At 36.0% G+C, this 19,594-nt stretch overlaps 1 protein-coding gene across 1 annotated transcript in view; it reads left to right on the top strand.

Annotated features, from left to right (window-relative positions):
* LOC149410308 (oxidative stress-induced growth inhibitor 1-like) overlaps positions 1-19,594 on the top strand; it is a 125,683-nt gene that overhangs the window by 83,413 nt on the left and 22,676 nt on the right. The window contains exons 3-5 of the mRNA XM_089648521.1: positions 2,143-2,333; positions 5,344-5,552; positions 14,097-14,180. Of these exons, the coding sequence (XP_089504647.1) occupies positions 2,267-2,333; positions 5,344-5,552; positions 14,097-14,180 (360 nt within the window). The 5' untranslated portion in view covers positions 2,143-2,266. The remainder of the gene's footprint in view (positions 1-2,142; positions 2,334-5,343; positions 5,553-14,096; positions 14,181-19,594) is intronic.

Here is a 19,594-nt window from a genome sequence, read left to right as displayed (position 1 = left end):
TGCGGAAATAAGCAATTACGTTTTTAATAATACTTTTTTATGTGGGTAGGTAGGTAGTAGGTGACGCACAAGAGTCCCAACTGCTCCCAACCTTCTGAAACCACTGTGAGACTATGGCATTCCTAATCGTAGTACATATGTTGTGAGGCTGAAGGTAGTGGGGAAGAGGAAGTCGGGAGGTATCTGTCCATTCAGATCTGGTCACCAGACATGGCTAAAGTCATTTCAAGGAAACGATTCTATTCTTAAGTGAGGTCTTTCACCAGAGTGATACTGAAAGTATCTACCACAAATATGCTGTGTATTATTTTTAATTAATACCTACACGGTGTCTGGAAACTCGTGGTACAAGTGGAAAACTCTGTTCAGTGCCGATAAATCGGCGTTTCTTGAAATAAAAAAATTACATTTTCATACAACAAAAGAGAACAACAATATTTGCAGTTACCATAATTTTTTTTTTTTGTTATTAATTTTTATTTTTTTATTTATTGATATTTGAAAAAAATAATTTTTTACATAGATAAGTATACAGGATATAAACAAGATATAAAACAATAGAAATTAAAGTAGCCTTTCCTCACCATAAAGAGACAATGCTCTTGTGTTTGGTGAGGGAATTCTAGTTCAATTATATATATGTTAGTATTAAGGTAAATAAATTACTAAGAAACAACAAAAAAAAAAACACATTTATATGAAAATCCTTCTAAAAGAAAATAATACGCATCCGGTTCTCTTATTTAACATGTTGTATGAAAAAATTCACAGTGTTTCTTTAAATGCTACTTAAGGGCCCGTTCAAGTATTATGTAAGGACTATAGGGGGGCAGGGGGGTCTTTGCTTTGCTTATTTTTGATGACATGGGGGAGTGGGGAGGTCGAGATAGTGATTAAGTCAGCACTGCTCAGCAGTAGTTTTTTTTTTTACACATTGGCAACCCACACATTGTCTAGGTTTGAAAACCGAATACATATTCGGGGATTCCCACAAATAATTAATACGTTTAGGTACTCGCTTAAAAAACAGAATACATTAACAGAAAAATGCATATAGGTATCAATTTTTACGTAAGCATGGGAGGGAAGGGGTAAGAGCTTTGCTTATTTTTGGTGACAAGGGGGAAGAGGGGGTAAATAATTGTAATAAATCTGCTTACGTAATACTTGAACGGCCCCTAAGACATTTGCCGAGAGATTTTTCCTCTATTTTAAATAAGTCGTGCTTTATTGAATATTTTCGCTTTCGCCTTTTAATTATAATTTTTTAATATTAGCGCGCTCCCTCTAACATTCGTGGTTACATATCTCCCTTTCAAACCATCTTATTTTTCTCTTTGAACGCTTACTACAGAGCCTTAACCCCCTAGTGACTGATTTTTTCAAATTTTGCCTAAACTTCTGACTGAAAAAAAAACACACAATCGATTATAAAATGTCATTTAAATTCACGAGTTTCCTGCTTGAACTTGTATCTTAGTACTTATACGAGTTTCCGGACACCGTGTCATATTCTATAGACCTCATGGGATTGCGCCACCCTCGCCGAGATCTGGAATGTAAATATATAAAGGGTGTATCGGCACGTACCCGACAAACTTTAACCAGCTTTTCCTTAGCACATTTGGAGTAAAAAATGTTATGGGCACTTTGCTGTCCGGTAACATTTTTTTTCAATTAAAAACAAAAAATGATAAAAAAAATCCACACTCCGTCACTGTCATTGGCATTGTTTCTCGTGTTCAACAGCTGTTATTAGCAAGTGTGTGAAAAAGCGTCTTCGCTCTTTCATACACACTAAATAATAATAGTTAAAAATGAGACGAATGGTGCCATGCCATTTCTTTGTGATTGTAAAATCGCACCAATGTAGGTAGGTACGTATATTATTCAACGAAACTCGAATAAAATATTGCCAGATGAGTTTTCAAACTGTGACAAAGGATAAAACAGTGGTGACATGTGGTGAAAATATGAATGATAAATTTTTTATTAAAAAAAAATGTTACCGGACAGCAAAGTGCCCATAACATTTTTTACCCCAAATGTGCTAAGGAATAGCTGGTTAAAGTTTGTCGGGTACGTGCCGATACACCCTGTATAATCTCATTATTTAATTAGTTTTTAATTTGTCCCTTCCAGAATAGAAAAGTCCCGCCAGCGACAGCCGCGTCTCTAGCTCCGTGAGGATAGCAACCAGCGGCGTGAAACTGACGCGAGAACGCGCGGGAACATTGGGCACGGGGCCACGCCCCCCGGCGGGAACATGAGGGAGCTACTCTCTCTACCCGGCTTGCCGGATGACGCCATCTACAAGGAGGTCGTCATCATAGGTTGGTATTATACATTACTAATTGAAGTCCCCGGTATTGCCCGGACTTATATAGTGACCTTCCTCCTGCTTTGAAGGTCAAGTGTGAAAAATTTCGTCAGTCTCTGAATAAAACTGTAGATTTGTATATAAATCAACTCTATACAGACCGCCTGCCACAAACACACAGACACTCCTTTATCCTTTCAGCGGGCACGCTGTTGTAAAATTTACGGCAGACGCGCCTTATCGCTTCCCCCACTCTTACTTCTTAGTCGTAAGTATCAAGCTTTGAGCTATGTTAGAGTCAAATCAAATCAAATCAAATGTCAAACATTTACCGCAAGATAGAAGTGCTTTTCTCAAAGTGAATTACGGTCGGGAAGTTGAACCGATAACAGAAGCCTTCCAAAACGCGGTATTTGTCGGTTATGTGCACTGGATAAGAAAAGATCCTCACCATCAATGAAGTGTTGCCGTTGCCAGTCCTCTACATGCAAGAACCATTCTTCAGTTGAGGTGGTTTGTAACAATTGTAAGGATGAGAATATTCATTCTGACTAAACAGGTCGATAAAATATTTTGTTTTGAAATACCTATGTTTAGAGTGTTGCTTCGTTTTTTTTTTAAGAAAGTCAACTTTTTTTTTTTAAGTACTGCCTATTATTATTTTTCATAACCCTAAAGAAATTCCCTAACATTTATATAAAGAAAACACCATTTACATGGAGAAAACTCGATGACTTAAAAATTACGACAAGAGCCCGCTCAAGGGAAATTTCTCAACGCGCCGCTGGAAGGTTAAATATATCGAAAAAATGGTTTCTTGACAAAACATATCATTAAAGAATAAACCTATTCTTTTATCGTATTCTGTTTTGTAAATAACTTCGAAATTACAACATTTTTCATGTATAAAAATCAGACTTAGAGTACAATAAGATAGCGTGGTACCGAGAGTCCTCCGTTCCATATATTTTAATTGGCGCCCCGTACACAGATCAGTGCGGCACGGACGCGCATTCTAATTCACTTGGTTTGTGTTGATTCCGCACCGACCCATGAGGGAGTGGGGACAGATGTGTGACGTTGTCACTCTTCATATCTGGCATATTACGCCTACTTATTGCTTTTAGCAATAGCAAAAATGTACTCCGTACTTTGCTGACGTCAGAAGCCGCCTAACTACCTCGTCAGTCCTTGCGCTGAGGTGTAGAGAATGAAAATACGTAGAATGTATTTATTTATCAACTGCTTTACATATGATCGAAATTAATTCCTAATATACTAATAATTGTTACTGCTGAATAGTTTGGCCTGCGTTGAACTCCAATAATTTAGTCCAAACTGCAACGTTTTCCGTTGAACTCAATCGCTTCAACGAAATTCCTTTAAAATGTTTTATGCATCTATAATTTCTTATTTTTTCATTGTGTTTTGCTTTCGTCCGGCGCCCTCAAATACATATGACATTATTTGGAAGTGACATCTGGTGAATTTTATAAAAGCTCAGATGTCTTATGCACAATGTATAGTAAATGCTAGTGAAAGGTGCGCCAGAACAAAATACAAATATTTTGGCCATGTAGATAGAGAGGTACGTACCTCTCACTATACTAGACATAATAATGTTTGTATGAAATATTCCATAGGAATTATCTATCCATGGGTGCTTTCTGGATTCTGCTCCTATGAACGGTTTTTCACACAGGTGGGCGGATTTATAATTAAGGCGTTTAACACATTTTGATCGGGCAGTTTTCGGCCGCGTACTAGTGCTGGTAACGGGTGATTTTTCGCGTAATTTCGCGCTAACGTAGACCTCTAGAAAAATTGCGATTACTTCAAAAATATTTGTTTGATTTCAATAATTCTTTTTGCAAATTATTTATTTTATTTCATTTTATTTTATTATATTTAGAAATGTATTCTTCATCGTTAAACTAGTGCAGAATTTCACATAAAGTAGGAAAGTTTTGAAAAAAATAATATTTTTTTTACATAACATCCTTTATTTTACAAATTATACACAAAAATTATTTCTAAGTGTAAAATAAAAATTATTATTGCATGGCTACAACCCTACAGACGCTATATTGCGAAAACTCAAGTATATTGGAACCCGTATTTTAACATGACCCGCGCTCCACTAACAATCTATCAAAAACGTATAAATACGTGATCCGCTCTCTAGCATATGATCCGATTACAATGTGTTAAGTGGCATGCTATTTACAATTTTATTATTATTATTATGTAATGAGCAGACAGCATTCTGCTGATGCGCTCATATCTGATTTCACAACAAGTTTAACAGTAATTGAGTTGTTTTAAGTTTGAACTAAGTCCTTTCTTCTCTCCAAATGTGAATCCAATAGAGCTTTGAATTGATTTATATTTTTTGCATCGATGACATGTTGTGGGAGTTTGTTCCAAGCATCCACTACTCTATTTGCAAGGAAGTGTTTTCTAGGATTAGATGCAAAAGGCGTTTTGTTGAGTGTCCACGGAGATTTATATTTTTATTAGTAGTGAAGATTTCTTGGATGCTAGGGCAACTGTAATGTCCAGATAAAATTTAGAAAGTCTCGATCAAGTCACCCCTTTCTCTTCTTTCTTGTAAGGTTGGTAATCTTAGTTCCTTGAGTCTATCTTCGTATCGTAGATCTTTCAGAGCTCTTGGTATTTTAGTGAAACGTCTCTGTACTCTCTCTAACAGATTTATATCCTTTGCGAAGTAAGGACTCCATAATATGTTTTATATATTTTTAACATCATATGTTGTAATTTCTATTTTTTATTTTATTTATTCATGTTGTTCTTAAAACGAGTCTGATCTTAATAAGTAAATAATTGTGAAATAACATAAATAAATCAAATAAAAGTTTACTTGCTTGCTCCGGGATTTACTGAAATTTTGTACCTATAGTAAGTTGTTAGGTATTTTTGTCTGTGGCCAGTCAGTCAGTAGCTAAATGAATGGCTGGAATGTTTGCCTTTCTCTCAATAAACCGGATGGTTTGTTGTTCCAGGCAACGGTCCCAGCGGCATCTCCGTGTCCCACCAGCTGGCGGGGCACTGGGCACTGCTGCGCGCCTCCGGAGGGGTGGCGGAGCACCCCGACCCCATGCTGCAGGCGCGGCTGCACTGCACCCCGCCTGGGCGCCCTCTCGCCCTGCAGCCGCTGGCCGGCCTGGCCGAGGGGCTCGAGGGGAGGAGCACCAACCCCGTGCCACTGCTGGTGAGAGATATACCTGCATTATTATGTACCCGAATCTAACCTAACCTTTCCCAACCCTACTTAAACATTATTATATACCAGTAGTGGCCATATCAACAACCAAGCTAAACTAACCTAATCTTACCCAACCCCGTGTCGCTGCTGCTGCTGTCGCTGCTGCTGTCGCTGAGACACGCCTGTATGTGTCCAAACCTAACCTAACCTTACCCAACGCTATGTCTCTGCTGGTGAGATTACACATTATTTTTTAATTTATTTCTCGATTTACGCACGTCGTTCTCTTCCTTCTCACACCTTGTGGAAACAAAAAAGACAGGAAATCTCTCTCTGGGACTAGTATTCCGGCACGGATACATTGACAACTAACGTAACCCCACCCAAACTAACCTAACCTTACCCGAATGAACCCGACCTAATCCAATCTCACCCTTCCTAACCTCATTTTTATTTATCAGGTGGCCTAGTTGCCATAATGGTTGGGCTTGATGAATAAGATTAAGAAAGGGACGTGCAGATGGTTTGAACATGTGGAGTGGATGAACAAAGTAGGAGAATATAATATCACGCGAAGAAGAATGGTAGAGAAAGACGGGGACGTCCAAGGAAGACAATCAAATACTTGAATGGGGTCATATCAAGAATCGAATTAACATACGATGCATGAATGTGGATGAAGCAAGGAGTGTGTGTTAACACACTTCAAGCGGGCGAAAATAAGGTCAAATTTAAGTTATTCCAAAAAATAAAAGACTATTTTCATTACATTTTTTTTCATTCATTTGTATTTAGCTTTATTTGCTATCAATAAAAGTTAATTTTGTTTGGTCTACAAGAGTGAGAGATAAATCCGAGTAAACATTCTCGATTAACTCTCGCCGACCTAACCGCTTTTAGTCAAGTGTTATTTTGTTTATTCTACCAACGTAACTGGATAGCATTTATTGGATAACCAACACCTCTGCCGTAGGTCACCGCAAGCGGTTCGCTATGTTAGCAGGGTGGCCGGGTTCATTGGGTGAAGTTTGTGATGCCCTGTCCACCAGTTGATCGGGAGACCCTTTGACCTCTCCAGACGGACTCTTTCGACCCATCGCATTTCAACGCAGTGGGAGGGATGGATTCGAACGTCACCCACCCCTCATTTTTTTTTCATTCACAGTATTTCCTATACCTTATTTTATTTAAAAAAGACCCTCCACACAGCGTCCTCGAAGATGGCATATGCCCGGAGGGAAATAATTTACCCTCAGGGTTTCTTGTTTGGAGTTAATGTAAAGAAAATAATTAGCAGGTTTTGTGACTCCATGAATTTTTCCGTTGTGGATCATTTCCGTTTTCTTCGTAGAAAAATCTATTCATGTGAATTGTTCTAGCATGACGTTCATTACTGACATATCGAATTTTACACAGTATTTCATAGTAGTCATAGTCATCGTGTATCCAGGTGTTAAAACCAGTTAATTATCGGTATTGATTAATGTTGGTTAGCGTTCTCATTGTTATTTATTTATTCATAAATACAATGAATGTCTCAAGTCATTGCTTATTTGTTGATTCATTCAACAATGTGACAGCTGTCGGCCATTTGTATTAAGATCAAATGTGACAGATTGACTTTGCAAAGTTCTATGAAATACAACTCTTATATGAATGGAAAACTTACAACTATAGAATAAGTAAATTATGATGTATATTGTGTTCATTTACGCTATGTAATGTTCGGCGACCGCATAACTCAAAAACAAAACAAAAACTAGGTTACATGTATAACTATTTAACCTAGTTTTTGTTTCATCACTTCAAGTGACTATATCACCGTTTAAAGGTGTGTTGAATTGTCATTTTGAGGAGGTATCATGGAACTATGGAACTTTAATGTTTTCCACTGGCTGTAGATATTTGTTTTTTTTTAAAGAAAGACAAACATCCCCAAGTTACGAATAACCTGACAATATTTGAAAATCTCCTACTACCACCACATTAACGGCCCTCGCTACTAAATGTTTCTAGCGCGAATTCGAATATCTAACTCGCTGCACCTGGCAGCTGGCCGGTGCGTTCCATTCAATACAAGACACGCACAGAGCAAAACAAATTATTATTAATTAAAGATATTGTGATTATGAAAATTATGTTAAAATATATTTTAGAATGTAATGCAATATTACAATAGCTTGATTCATGGAGGAGGTTCTCAGTAACAACATTTAATATAACTTTTTATTTGGATTTTTTTTTGATAAATACAATTATAAAGAGTTACAAAAGGCTTCCCTTTGTTCCAGCCTGGTTTCGCAGTGCGGCGGGGCACTGTTAATACTAAATTTTATAGTTTAATTTGAGGTCACGGGTTCAAAAGCCGGCGAGGAAAAAACAAATTTAATTTAATTTATATAAGTATGTCATATTATAGAATTAAAATAAATTTTATATAGTTACATATAATGAATCTGTACCTCGTTCAAAAGTGGAAGATACGTTCAGTATCACCCTGGTGAGAGACCATAATTCAGGATTGAAAGTTGCTTGAGAACGGCGTAGATATGTTTAGTGACTAGATCTGAATAGCCTGGAACTTTCCAACCCCCCATCTTCCCTATCTCTAAAAATGTAGACCACATACATAAGGAATATAAATGAAATTTCTTTTCAGGACACTTCAATGAAAATGTTATTGATCTTCTTAAAAATTCTTACATGTTTTGGTTTTAACTGAAACCAATTTTACTTTACTTCTTTTCGGTATTATGCACTTTGAATTACTCAGGATTTATAATAGGCATGCAGCGATTATGTCCAGGATCAATTAATTCGGGTAGCATGCAAAAATTGTAAAAGCGATTCAGCTGTTCAACCATATTAGTCTGCCGAAATTCGTCATCCCGTAAATTTTTTTCGATTTTTATCCGAGTTCAGTCCATACAACAAACATACAAATAGCTTTTTTTGTTACATGTAATTGGCCCTGAACCTGGTAAAACCAATCGTGAGATGTATTTACCAGAATTTCTCCATTTTTGCTAACATAATTTTTTTGGATTTTACTGCTTCTTATATGAGCATGCTGCGTGCTGCGAAAGGACATTTAATTTCAATCATGGTGTATTCAGAAGAAATTCCATCTGGTGTCGCACCCATATACGGATACTCTTCATGTATGAAAAGACCACACTTTTCTATGGTAATGCTTTCTAGTTCTGCAAGCTCCTTCAGGACATTGTATTCATGTTTGACTTTGACTTTGGACAATACCCTCAACACTACATCACTTGTTCCTGTATTCTCTCTGAAACCAAACTGATTGCTAGAGAGTATATTATATGTTTCTAAGAATGATACCAATCTCGACATAGCTAATCTCTCTATTACTTTTGAAAGAGTATTGAGTAAGAATATAGGTCTATAATTATTAACATCTAGACGATCTCCATATTTAAAAAGGGGAATTACTTTAGCTTTCTTACAATGAGAAGGGAACATCCCACTCTCGAAGCTAATACAGTGTTTTCCAATAAGAGGTGTTATTTTGAATAGCCCGCTATTTCGGTAGATGTTACTTTTGAAGCTGTCATTTTTTGACATTTGACAAGTAGAAACAACGCCATTAATAAAATGGAACGATACACGCTTCAACAACGCATTGAACTTATTAAAATTCACTTGAGTGAATCAAATGCAAATCATTTTGAGTGATGAGGCCCATTTCCACCTCGGTGGCTTCGTCAACACGCAAAATCGTCGCATCTGAGGCTCGAAAAACCCAAGAGTTATTGTTAAAAAGCCTCTTTACACTCAACGTGTGACTGTTTGGTGCGGTTTATGGTCCGGCGGAGTCATTGGACCTTACTTTTTTGAAAATGAGGCTGGAGCAACAGAATGGACAACAGTGAATGGACTGCGCTACTGAAAAAAAATTAATGATGTTTTATGGCCGGAATCGGATGGTATTAATCTGGACAACGTTTACTTTCAACAAGACGGCGCTACGTGCCACACAAGCAACGAAACCATTGATATTTTACGATTAAATATCAAAATTACACCTCTTATTGGAAAACTCCTGTATTTACAAGGTGAGATATGAGACAAGCTAATTCGGATACATGCATTTTATACACCATAACACTTAAAGAATCAATACCGCACGAGAAAGACATTTTTAAATCATTTATCACATTTGTGACTTCAGAAATGCTAGTTGGTTTAAAATAAAAATTGTCCCCTGTAACGTGAAGTTCAGATTTAAAATCATTCACCAGACACATCTCAATAGTTTTATTAGCACTGCACAAATTACTAGCGAAGCTTGGACCAATGTCACTGAAGAAGTAATTTATATGATTAGTAATTATATTTGGACTCTCTTCTATTGAAGTAATAATACTATTAATTTTCAATTTTTTAAGGTAGTTTGTTTCTTTAGTTGTTTAGTGACTAGATCTGAATAGCCAGGAACTTTCCAACCCCCCTTTTCCCTATTTCTAAAAATGTGGACTGCATACATTAGGAATATAAATGAAATTTCTTCTGAAGACACTTCAATGAAATAAAATGTTATTGATTTCTTCGAAACAATTCCTTTTTACATGTTTTGGTTTTAGCTGAAACCAATTTTACTTTGTTTCTTTTCGCTATTATGCACTTTTCTAAATGCTCAGGATTTCTAATAGGCATGCAGCGATTGTGTCGAGGATCAATTAATTCGGGTAGCATGCAAAAATTGTAGAAGCGTTTCTTGACATTATCAAGCTCGAAGTCATATTGGGTACGTAATTAGTGTCGCCAGTATCCCGTTTGCAAAAGTATGCCCGTTCCTTGCATAGTGAGTGGTCTCCAAATACATGTTTTGGACCATTCAATATATCCAAATAAAACTGTTTTATTTTTCCTAATTCAAAGTCTTCCGGTACGTTATTGCACAACGTACAGCCGATCTCAGGCGTAAAATACGGCTTGACACAATCTTCCTCAATGCTAAGGGATACTTCTAACAGTGATTTAAGTTTTTTGCAATAATTTCGAAGTAAGTGATTTCGGCATTCGATCTTTTCGACTGAAACATTTTTATACGATGTGCTTCTTTTATTTTATTGTAAGTGCTGGAATATTTTATATACTTTTATATTTTAAAAACATCAAATTGTTTATTACTATATTTATTAGAAACCCGAAAAAAAGTTAACAATAAATTAATTCTTAATAATATGAAATTGTTTATTACCTAGAAACCCGAAAAAATGTTAACAATATATTAATTCTTAATAATATTAAATTGTTTATTACCTAGAAACCCAAAAAAATGTTAACAATAAATTGATTCTTAATAATACTATTTGACACTACACAGCTTCGACGGAAACGCACAGATGAAACATAAAAAAGGCGACACACTATTATAGTCCCTACGCGCAACGCATAGAGTGGAATATTGTTGAAACGTCTCATGGAAGTGTAATAATTACGCGGAATTTCGAACTTTGAAAAAATATTGACACGACGGACCGTAGAAAGCGTGCATTCACGGCCACCTCATAGAGCCGAATGAGTAGGAGAATTCTTCGATGTTCATTATATAGTATTTAACGAAAATAAATTGTTAGTAAAAACATATATCTCGACAGAAAAATGTATTTATGATAGCCTAGCGTGGCTACATTATCGATATTTTGACGATTAATAACTTAGATTGTCGTTTGAATCTGACAATTCATGATTCTTCATACAACGATTGAGATCGCTAGTAAGGAAGGCCCTTAAGCTGAAAATGTTGCTTGTGTTGTGATGGAGGACTTAGCCAGCCGAGGAATTGAACACACTACGCCTGGGTGGGACCCAAGCGCGATGTCAACTCGAACACCGACCGGTCGTCCTTCATTTACTTCCAGTCCTCTTTCACGAGTTCTATCCACCTCTTCCTCGGTCCAATTCTGGGTCCCTTCCACTGGGATGTCCACTAACTAACTAACTATCACGCCGTTTCTCCCGCAAGGGTAGGCAGCGAAGACGAATCACCAAACAACTCGGTCTTAGCACACATTCCTTGCCTCATTCACATTAATACATATTCTTCTATTATTCTGACTCTTGACATGGCCTGACTCATGTATCTGATTCACTTGATCGTGCCATATCTTCCTCGGGCGTCCCCGATTTCTGCTACCATTCACATTTTCACGTTATATATTCTCCTTATAATCCTTTCCATGCTCATTCGCTCTACGTGCTCATCTAAGCGTCCCTTTCTTATATTACTCATTACGTTTTCGTCAACCTTGAATTCTTTGCGAACCTCCACATTTTGATCATACATCTACAGCTGTCATTCATTAAAAAATTATTATTTAAACATTGAAGAATATGACAATATTAATGAATCTAAACGAATAATGAAACAGAAAATAAAAAGGTAACAGTCTAACTGAGCTAATTAATTAATTGAGGATAATATTGGTAATTCTTGAATTGAACTATGAGATTTCAATAGCTCAGTGATAGTGTGTTGTCCCGGTAAGATAGAAGTCTTAGGTTCGATTCCCAGTTGCACCTTTTAATTTTCTTTGTCTTTTCTGTTTCATTTACATTTATAAATATTATCTCCTTCTTCAAATATTAAATATTACATTGATCTTGTATAAACTTCAAAAGTTATTTCAATAAATTGAATTTATTTTTTATGTGAAAACTTCACAAAAATTCCAACTGCACCCCCAATTGGGGTATGTTGTGAGGTTAAATTCATTGAGAGGGAGAAGGATAAGAGGAAGAGTATGCTTGGGGAGTAATGTGCAATTCAGATCTCGTCACCAAACATGGCTAATGCCATTTAAATAATAATAATAATAATTGGGTGACTTGTATAGCGTCGTTATTGTGCAAAATCACCTTAAGGACGCTGTACAAATTTATAATACATTTCTACAGTGATCTATGTTATTACTGACTATTTATGGAGATAATATACAGTACAATACTTACCTGGTAGGTCACTTGAGATTAACACTTAATTAAAATTATCTAATTATTTATTAGCGAAATTTAGATACAGGATTTAGGACATAATTAGAAAATTGGATATAACTGGACTTTCTCTCAGGAATGGTATATTTATTTTAAGGGTACGACAGCTTCAAAAGGTAAGTTTTTAGTTTAGACCTGAATTCTGTTGGAGTTGTTATGGATCTTAGTTCCGGAGGGAGTTTATTCCAAGCCTTCGACCCAGATACTCCGAAAGCGCGATCACCAAACTTAGTATTTGGCTTGCGCTTAGGTTCTATCAGTTTGCCTACAGCTGATGATGTTGCTGATCCAAGAGTTGACTGCCTCAGACCAGTGTTTTCAGAGACGCATAGTTCAGAGATGTAGGGTGGGGCCATTTCATTGATGGATTTAAACACCATCCAGCACAATTTGTACTGGATTCTTTCGGGGCACTTGAACCAGTGAAGGTTACGAAGGTGTTCTGAAATGTGCGAATATTTTGAAACCCCGGTTATGAGCCATGCTGCTGCATTAAACACTGATTGAAGTTTGTCAATTTGATATTTTGGAAGGCTGGCATAAATGCCGTTGCAGTAAACGAGACTTGAGACTACGTAAGAGTTGATAACTAGTTTTGTTGTTTCTGTAGGAAGGTTTCTTCGGACAGACTTGAGTTGTCTTGGGTGAAAAAAACCGGTGCTTACAGTCTTTTTTATTTGACTTTTAAACGTTTCAAAAGTTCTTGTATTCTATTGGTTGGTCTTTTACTAGATTATACTGAAAATATCTTTCACTCTAAACGTGCCTAGACCATTCAATATTAGTACAAGTCCTACGGAACTTACGATGGTTTCATGTTTGATTGCATTTTCGAGTGCATGAGTCATTTTAATTCTGTATGATCTGTTTTCTAGCAGAGGTCCAAGATTTTTATTTACATGCCGTACAAACATTAACCCCTATTGTGCGGCTGGCTACATTTGCAGTCCAGTGAAATTAGCTCTACCTTGAGGTGCACTTCAGTGTGCAACGTGTAGAACTAGGTTTTTTAGAAGTTTTTAACGCATTTCGTTACTGTCAATGAAAATTCCAAAGTAAAAAAAATGATTTTGTACAATCGTGTCTATTATTTAAAATATAATTTTAAATATTAAATTTGGCCCTGAGATATTTACAAAATTCAAACCTATATTGATAAACTAATGTTTATAAGACAAGGTTTTTATGCATAGCACAAAGGATAACAAATTATTATAAACATTAATTACTCGCCTAAAATATCCATACAAATTGAAAATATCTCCCGGGTAAAAATAAATGTCGCTGACAGGAATTGAACCCGCACCTTTTGATGTCCTGTTATGGGAATAAGCCGACGTAGCTCAGTGGTCCAGAGCACCTGACCGGACATCAGAAGGTGCAGGTTCAATTCCCATCGGCGGCATTTATTTTTACTCGGGAGAGATACTTTCAATTTGTATGGATATTTCATGGAGAAAATAATGCTTATAATAATTTCCGTCTTATAAGGGTTAAGCAATAATTGTATGTATTTTAATTTTCCAGGTGGATAGTTTGATGCATCCAGGAGCCGATATGGGGTCGGACAATCCATCAATGCTCACCTGGAAATACTACCCGGAAAGACAGGTACAAACTACAATCATAATTGGATAATTTTTATGGTTTTCGTGAAAAATCACTTCAAGGGCGCTATGCAATTATGACTTCCTAAACTCTTCTAATTATCTACAAACAAATACATAAAAATTTACTTACCATGCAGGTCACACTTTTATCCAATCAGATAAACACACTTTTATCCAATCAAACGAATTTTTTTTTATCCCATTAAACTACAATAAGCAGTTTATCAATAGGATGTACATTTTAATTTACAATGTAAATATGTGTACATAATACAGGGTTTTCCAATAAGAGGTGTTATTTTGATATTCAAAGAAAAATGCCATTTTTTAATATAAATGATCGAATGTTTATTTCATTATAAAGAGGAAGGTATGCCGTTAACCTCTCAGAAAAGGACTTTTATTTACTTTGTGTTCCTTTGCGAACTGTCAAAACGCGGAAATTTTTGTGTTATTCACGAGTTTTGTTAAAAGCTTCATAACTCACGTTTTGGGAAACGTAGCCTCATTCTAAAAAATGTTTTGGAAAGATTATGAAATTCACTATCGTATTGTTTTGTTATACGTAAATATTTGTGTTTCTAAATATACATTTTCTGAAAACGTCAAAAATATGTAAAAATCGCTGACCATTATTTCAAAGCTGTGAAAAATGTACTTTTTTCTGAGTATCATAAAGAAATAACACTTTATATATTGAAGAAATATAATTAAAAACTATTGGTCACCTCAAAATATTAACCGTCCAAACTAAAATATTTTTAATAAATTATTTAAAAACGCAATAAATTACGAACGAACAAGCTGACAGATTCAATCGACTCAGATAATGCACCTTTAGATTCCATAGATATTTTTGAATGCAGACGCGTAGCGTTATTCATTATCGATACTCTGTTTTTTAAATCATGGCAATCCGTATACTAGTGATGGAAATAAATCGATTTTTGTAAAATCTCGCGCGCTTACGTGAAAAGACGTACTAATGTCTTGACCGCTATTATCATATTTACGTCTTTTGACGTTCTAATGTTCCGAGTGGTTAATAGTGAAAAATAACATCAGTCAAATAATCACCATAACCACCAATATCCTTGAAATGCGTGAAAATGATCCAGAATTCCATAGAAAAATCATCTTTAGTGATGAGGCCCATTTCCACCACAAGCAAAATTGTCGCATCTGGTGCTCGGAAAACCCAAGAGTTATTGTTGAAAAGCCTCTCTATCCTCAACGTGTGATTGTTTGGTGCGGTTTATGGTCCGGCGGAGTCATTGGACCTTACTTTTTAGAAAATGAGGCTGGAGCAACAGTTACGGTGAATGGATTGCGCTATCGAGAGATGATAAATGATTTTTTATGGCCGGAATTGGATGGTATTGATCTGGACAACGTTTACTTTCAACAAGACGGCGCTACGTGCCACACAAGCAACGAAACTATTGATCTTTTACGAGAAAAGTTTCTATGAATATCAAAATAACACCTCTTATTGGAAAACCCTATACTATTACATACTAGTTATAGATATACATAATATTGTTGCTAATTATAAGATATTCAGATTATGATTATTGGCTCACAGATAACTATTGATTGATAGTGATGATTAGTATAAAGTATTTCTACATGAGTTATGTTTTCAGCATATATCTTAATCTCTTTGCGAATTTACAATTTTTGATGTTACTTGGCAACATGTTGTATATTTTGGGAACGTTATATTCTAGGGTTCGCTGTCTGTGTTTATTGCTATATTTTGGAACAAGCATACTTTCATTCTTTGTGAACCTAGTATTGTGTTCATGTTCCAATTTATTTTTATATTCACAGTCATATATATTCTGAATCAATATTTTGTCCTACAGTAAGGCCTGCACAGGCAAGATATTTCAGTTTCAATACAATAATGAAATGTTAAATCTCTGTGAATTTTGATGGATACGTTTGTATATTTGATACTGTAACACTGTCCGAAACGTTGGCTAAAGAAGGAGGAAGCGTAACACTGCATAAAACCCCAAAAATAAAACATGAAAATACTTTTGGCCAATAAAATCTCAAATCATATCGTTAAATATTTCTTTTCATTCACTTTATCTTTTGTAAACATATTTTCCATTTCTCATTGCGTTAATTTTTCCCATATGTAATCTTTTGTTGTAATCAACCAGCAATAAACCTTTAATGATGTGATATAGAAACGGAAATATCAATTACTCATTTTTTTATAGAAGATTTTAATAGATTTGTTAATATGTTGCTATTGTTCATGAACGAGTCACATAATTGAGCTAGCTATTTTTGATGAGCCGAATTCATACGACTCCCGTGTAAATCGTACCCCGCCTCCATTGAACGGTTACTCTTTTATCGGGAGATATTTTATAAAATAGCGCCCTTAAAATTATCCATATTATCTATATTAATTGTTATTACATACTCAGAGACGTATTGATAGGTGGGTCAAATCCCAGCACCGCAAAGAATGGGAGAGGGCACCTGGAATGAGACAATCCAAAGAACTCATAAAAGCACCAGACCCTAGACGAACCAAGAAACTACTCGATATGGACAGAAACTCACTGAGGGCACTGGTAGGACTACTAACTGGACACTGCCATCTCAGGAGACATATGCACATATTGGGAGTAGAAAACACCAACAGATGCAGGAAATGTGAAGAGGATGAAGAGACTCCAATTCACCTTTGGTGCCAATGTCCCGCCCTGGTGGGAACTAGGCTCAGATACCTGGAGAGACATACAGTAGAACCAGAAGACATAGCCACATACCCAATGACAACCCTGGTGAACTCTATTAAAGGGACTGGGTTGTTGTTAAAGGATTGAGGTAAAATGGGAGATAGCACAATGGGCCTATGACCTAAGTGCTCACGGGAACTACATGTAAACCGTCTCCGCTTTAAAAAAAAAAAAAATACTCAAGAGACGTGCATGGCATCTGACAGTGCGACATGTGGAATTGGACATATGTACATACACCTACTAACTAGCTAGCATCTTATTTTTCTCGTGGTACATCGTAGGCGTCGTACCGGTACATTATGTACGCTGATTCATACGCTTACGTTGGGGAGCTGGAAGACGTATCGGGAAAGCCGTACCGGGGTAGATGTATTGGGCGAGCGCAGTATTTTCATTGCTCAAAGGCTCTGAGCTCACGGCTACCATTTAATTGAGCCATCGTTCAATTGAGCCATCGTTCAATTGAGCCGTCATTCAATTGAGCTGTCGTTCAATTGAGCCGTCGTTTAATTGAGCCGTTGTTCAGTTGAGCCGTCGTTCAATTGAGCCGTCGTTCAGTTGAGCCGTTGTTCAATTGAGTCAAATGAAAATATTGAGCTGGTAACGCTCTAAATAAAATGAGTCGTAAATGACCCATCGCTGGTTGCTATGTTATGTAGTTGGGGTTAGTACATCTTATAAGATTAATAATAATTATTTAGAAATGCTTATGTAAAGAAATTATTTTTATCTCATTTGAGATAACCTACTTTTTCTTTGTCAAATCTCTATTATGCAATATCTCAAATATAAAACAGAAATCTGATTGTACGATACACTAAAAAAATGTTTTGCACTGAGCTCTGAAATTTGTAGGTCAACTATATTCATCAGTCATACCCATCATGAGCTACGCCGCTTTAAAATATCTGTTTAACTGTCCAAAAATTAAATAAGTCACAGAATTATTGCAGCCACTGACGGGATACACTGATAGAAGTGTGCTGTAGTTGTATGTGTTTCCAAAAGTAAGGTCATTTTTATTTTAATTCGGGTGAAATTAATCAAAAATTTTCATTACGTTCTTTTATCGAATTTTTTCTTGAACATATAATCAATTTCATTGGTATCTAAATTAGCAACATTAATTTTCTTAAAAACCTAAATGTTAAAAGTGGATCAAAACAACTGGTCTTATTCTTTATTTATTTAAAAATGTAACGCGAAACAGCGGCGGCGGCGAGTGACGAGCAGTGACATCTGTTGTCTCTAATAGAAGCTTTCATTCACAAGTCCATACGATTCGCTGGGTCAAATTAAAGAATGTCCACTTTGGCATCTACTGTCCCTACGCGCGCTAAGAAAGAAAGCCCTACCGAAGAAAGCTTAGGGACGCTTAGGTCATGACCGTGCGGGAGACAACACGATGAATATTATGTTTTACAGAGATGGTTACATAAATAAATGTCGGTTTTTCATTTTACACGCTTGTAGTGTGTTGAACAACTGTTGTTTTTCAGTTGGATAGTTTGGGAAGGTTTGGAATAGTTATTTATGTTGTTATCGATTTAGAATGAAACAAAACAAAAAACGTAAAAGATCATTGTCAAATAGAATCTAACTCTTATTTTATTTACTATAATGTTGTGCACAACTACATTAAAACTTAATATCTTAAAAATAATTTGCCGTAAGTACATGGATTGTGTATTTATTTCCAATTTACTATATTAACGTAATATGTATTTAGAGTCCGTGACATTGTGCACAATTGCAATTCTTATCTCAAGAAGTGGATTCTTTAGTGCTTAAACCTCATCATAACATCTCTACAACTGTCACTTGATCTAAACGTTTCGGCTATCACTACAAATCAAAAAGTGAAAATAACTCAGTGGTGTTCCTCATTATTTAGTTAAAAATTTTAGTGGATTATTAAAAGCTTATTCAAAGACTGAATCAAAAAACATCTACCATGAATACTAAGTGCTCTACCTGTGGAATAAACATCGATAACCCCTCAGACTGCACTTCATGCTGCATCTGCGAAGGCATCTTCCACCTTGCCTGTGCTGATATCTCTGAAACATCTCGCCGCACTGCAAGAAGCTCACAGTGGAAATGTAAAACCTGCATAACAAACATAAAAAACCCAAAATTCCCAAACAAAACAACAAAAACCGAAGACCTGCCATCTATTGCCAAACAACCAAAACAGATAATCCAACCACAGAAACTGGAAACTGCTCTGCCCAATAACACAGAAAGTATCATACCCACAAACACAGATGGCGCTCACCGCACCATCCTAACTACAGAAATATTCACATCGGAAATTCAAACATTAAAAAATGAAGTAATGAATCTTGTAGAGAAAAAAATCGATTTTTTTCTAAATAAATATGAAGCAATCGCCCTACAGAACAACGAAATCATAAAATCCATTCAATTTGTTGCTGACCAACAACAAGAAATGAAGAACCGTCTAGATTCTGTCGAAAAATCAAATGCTAAAATCAACTCAGAAGCAATCGAATTAAAAAATCAGTATGCTGTCTTACAAAACATAATCTCCAAACAAGAAGAAAAAATTGATCGACTGGAATATCAAAGCCTTCTCTGTAACATCGATATAAGAGGCGTTCCCGAGACATCTGCTGAAAACAAC

Source organism: Hesperophylax consimilis, chromosome 28, assembly GCF_061612785.1.
Source record: "Hesperophylax consimilis isolate HC1 chromosome 28, BYU_Hcon_1.0, whole genome shotgun sequence".
NCBI lineage: Eukaryota > Metazoa > Arthropoda > Insecta > Trichoptera > Limnephilidae > Hesperophylax > Hesperophylax consimilis.
Note: the sequence above shows the minus strand (reverse complement) of the source record. Positions and strands in the feature narration are given on the sequence as shown.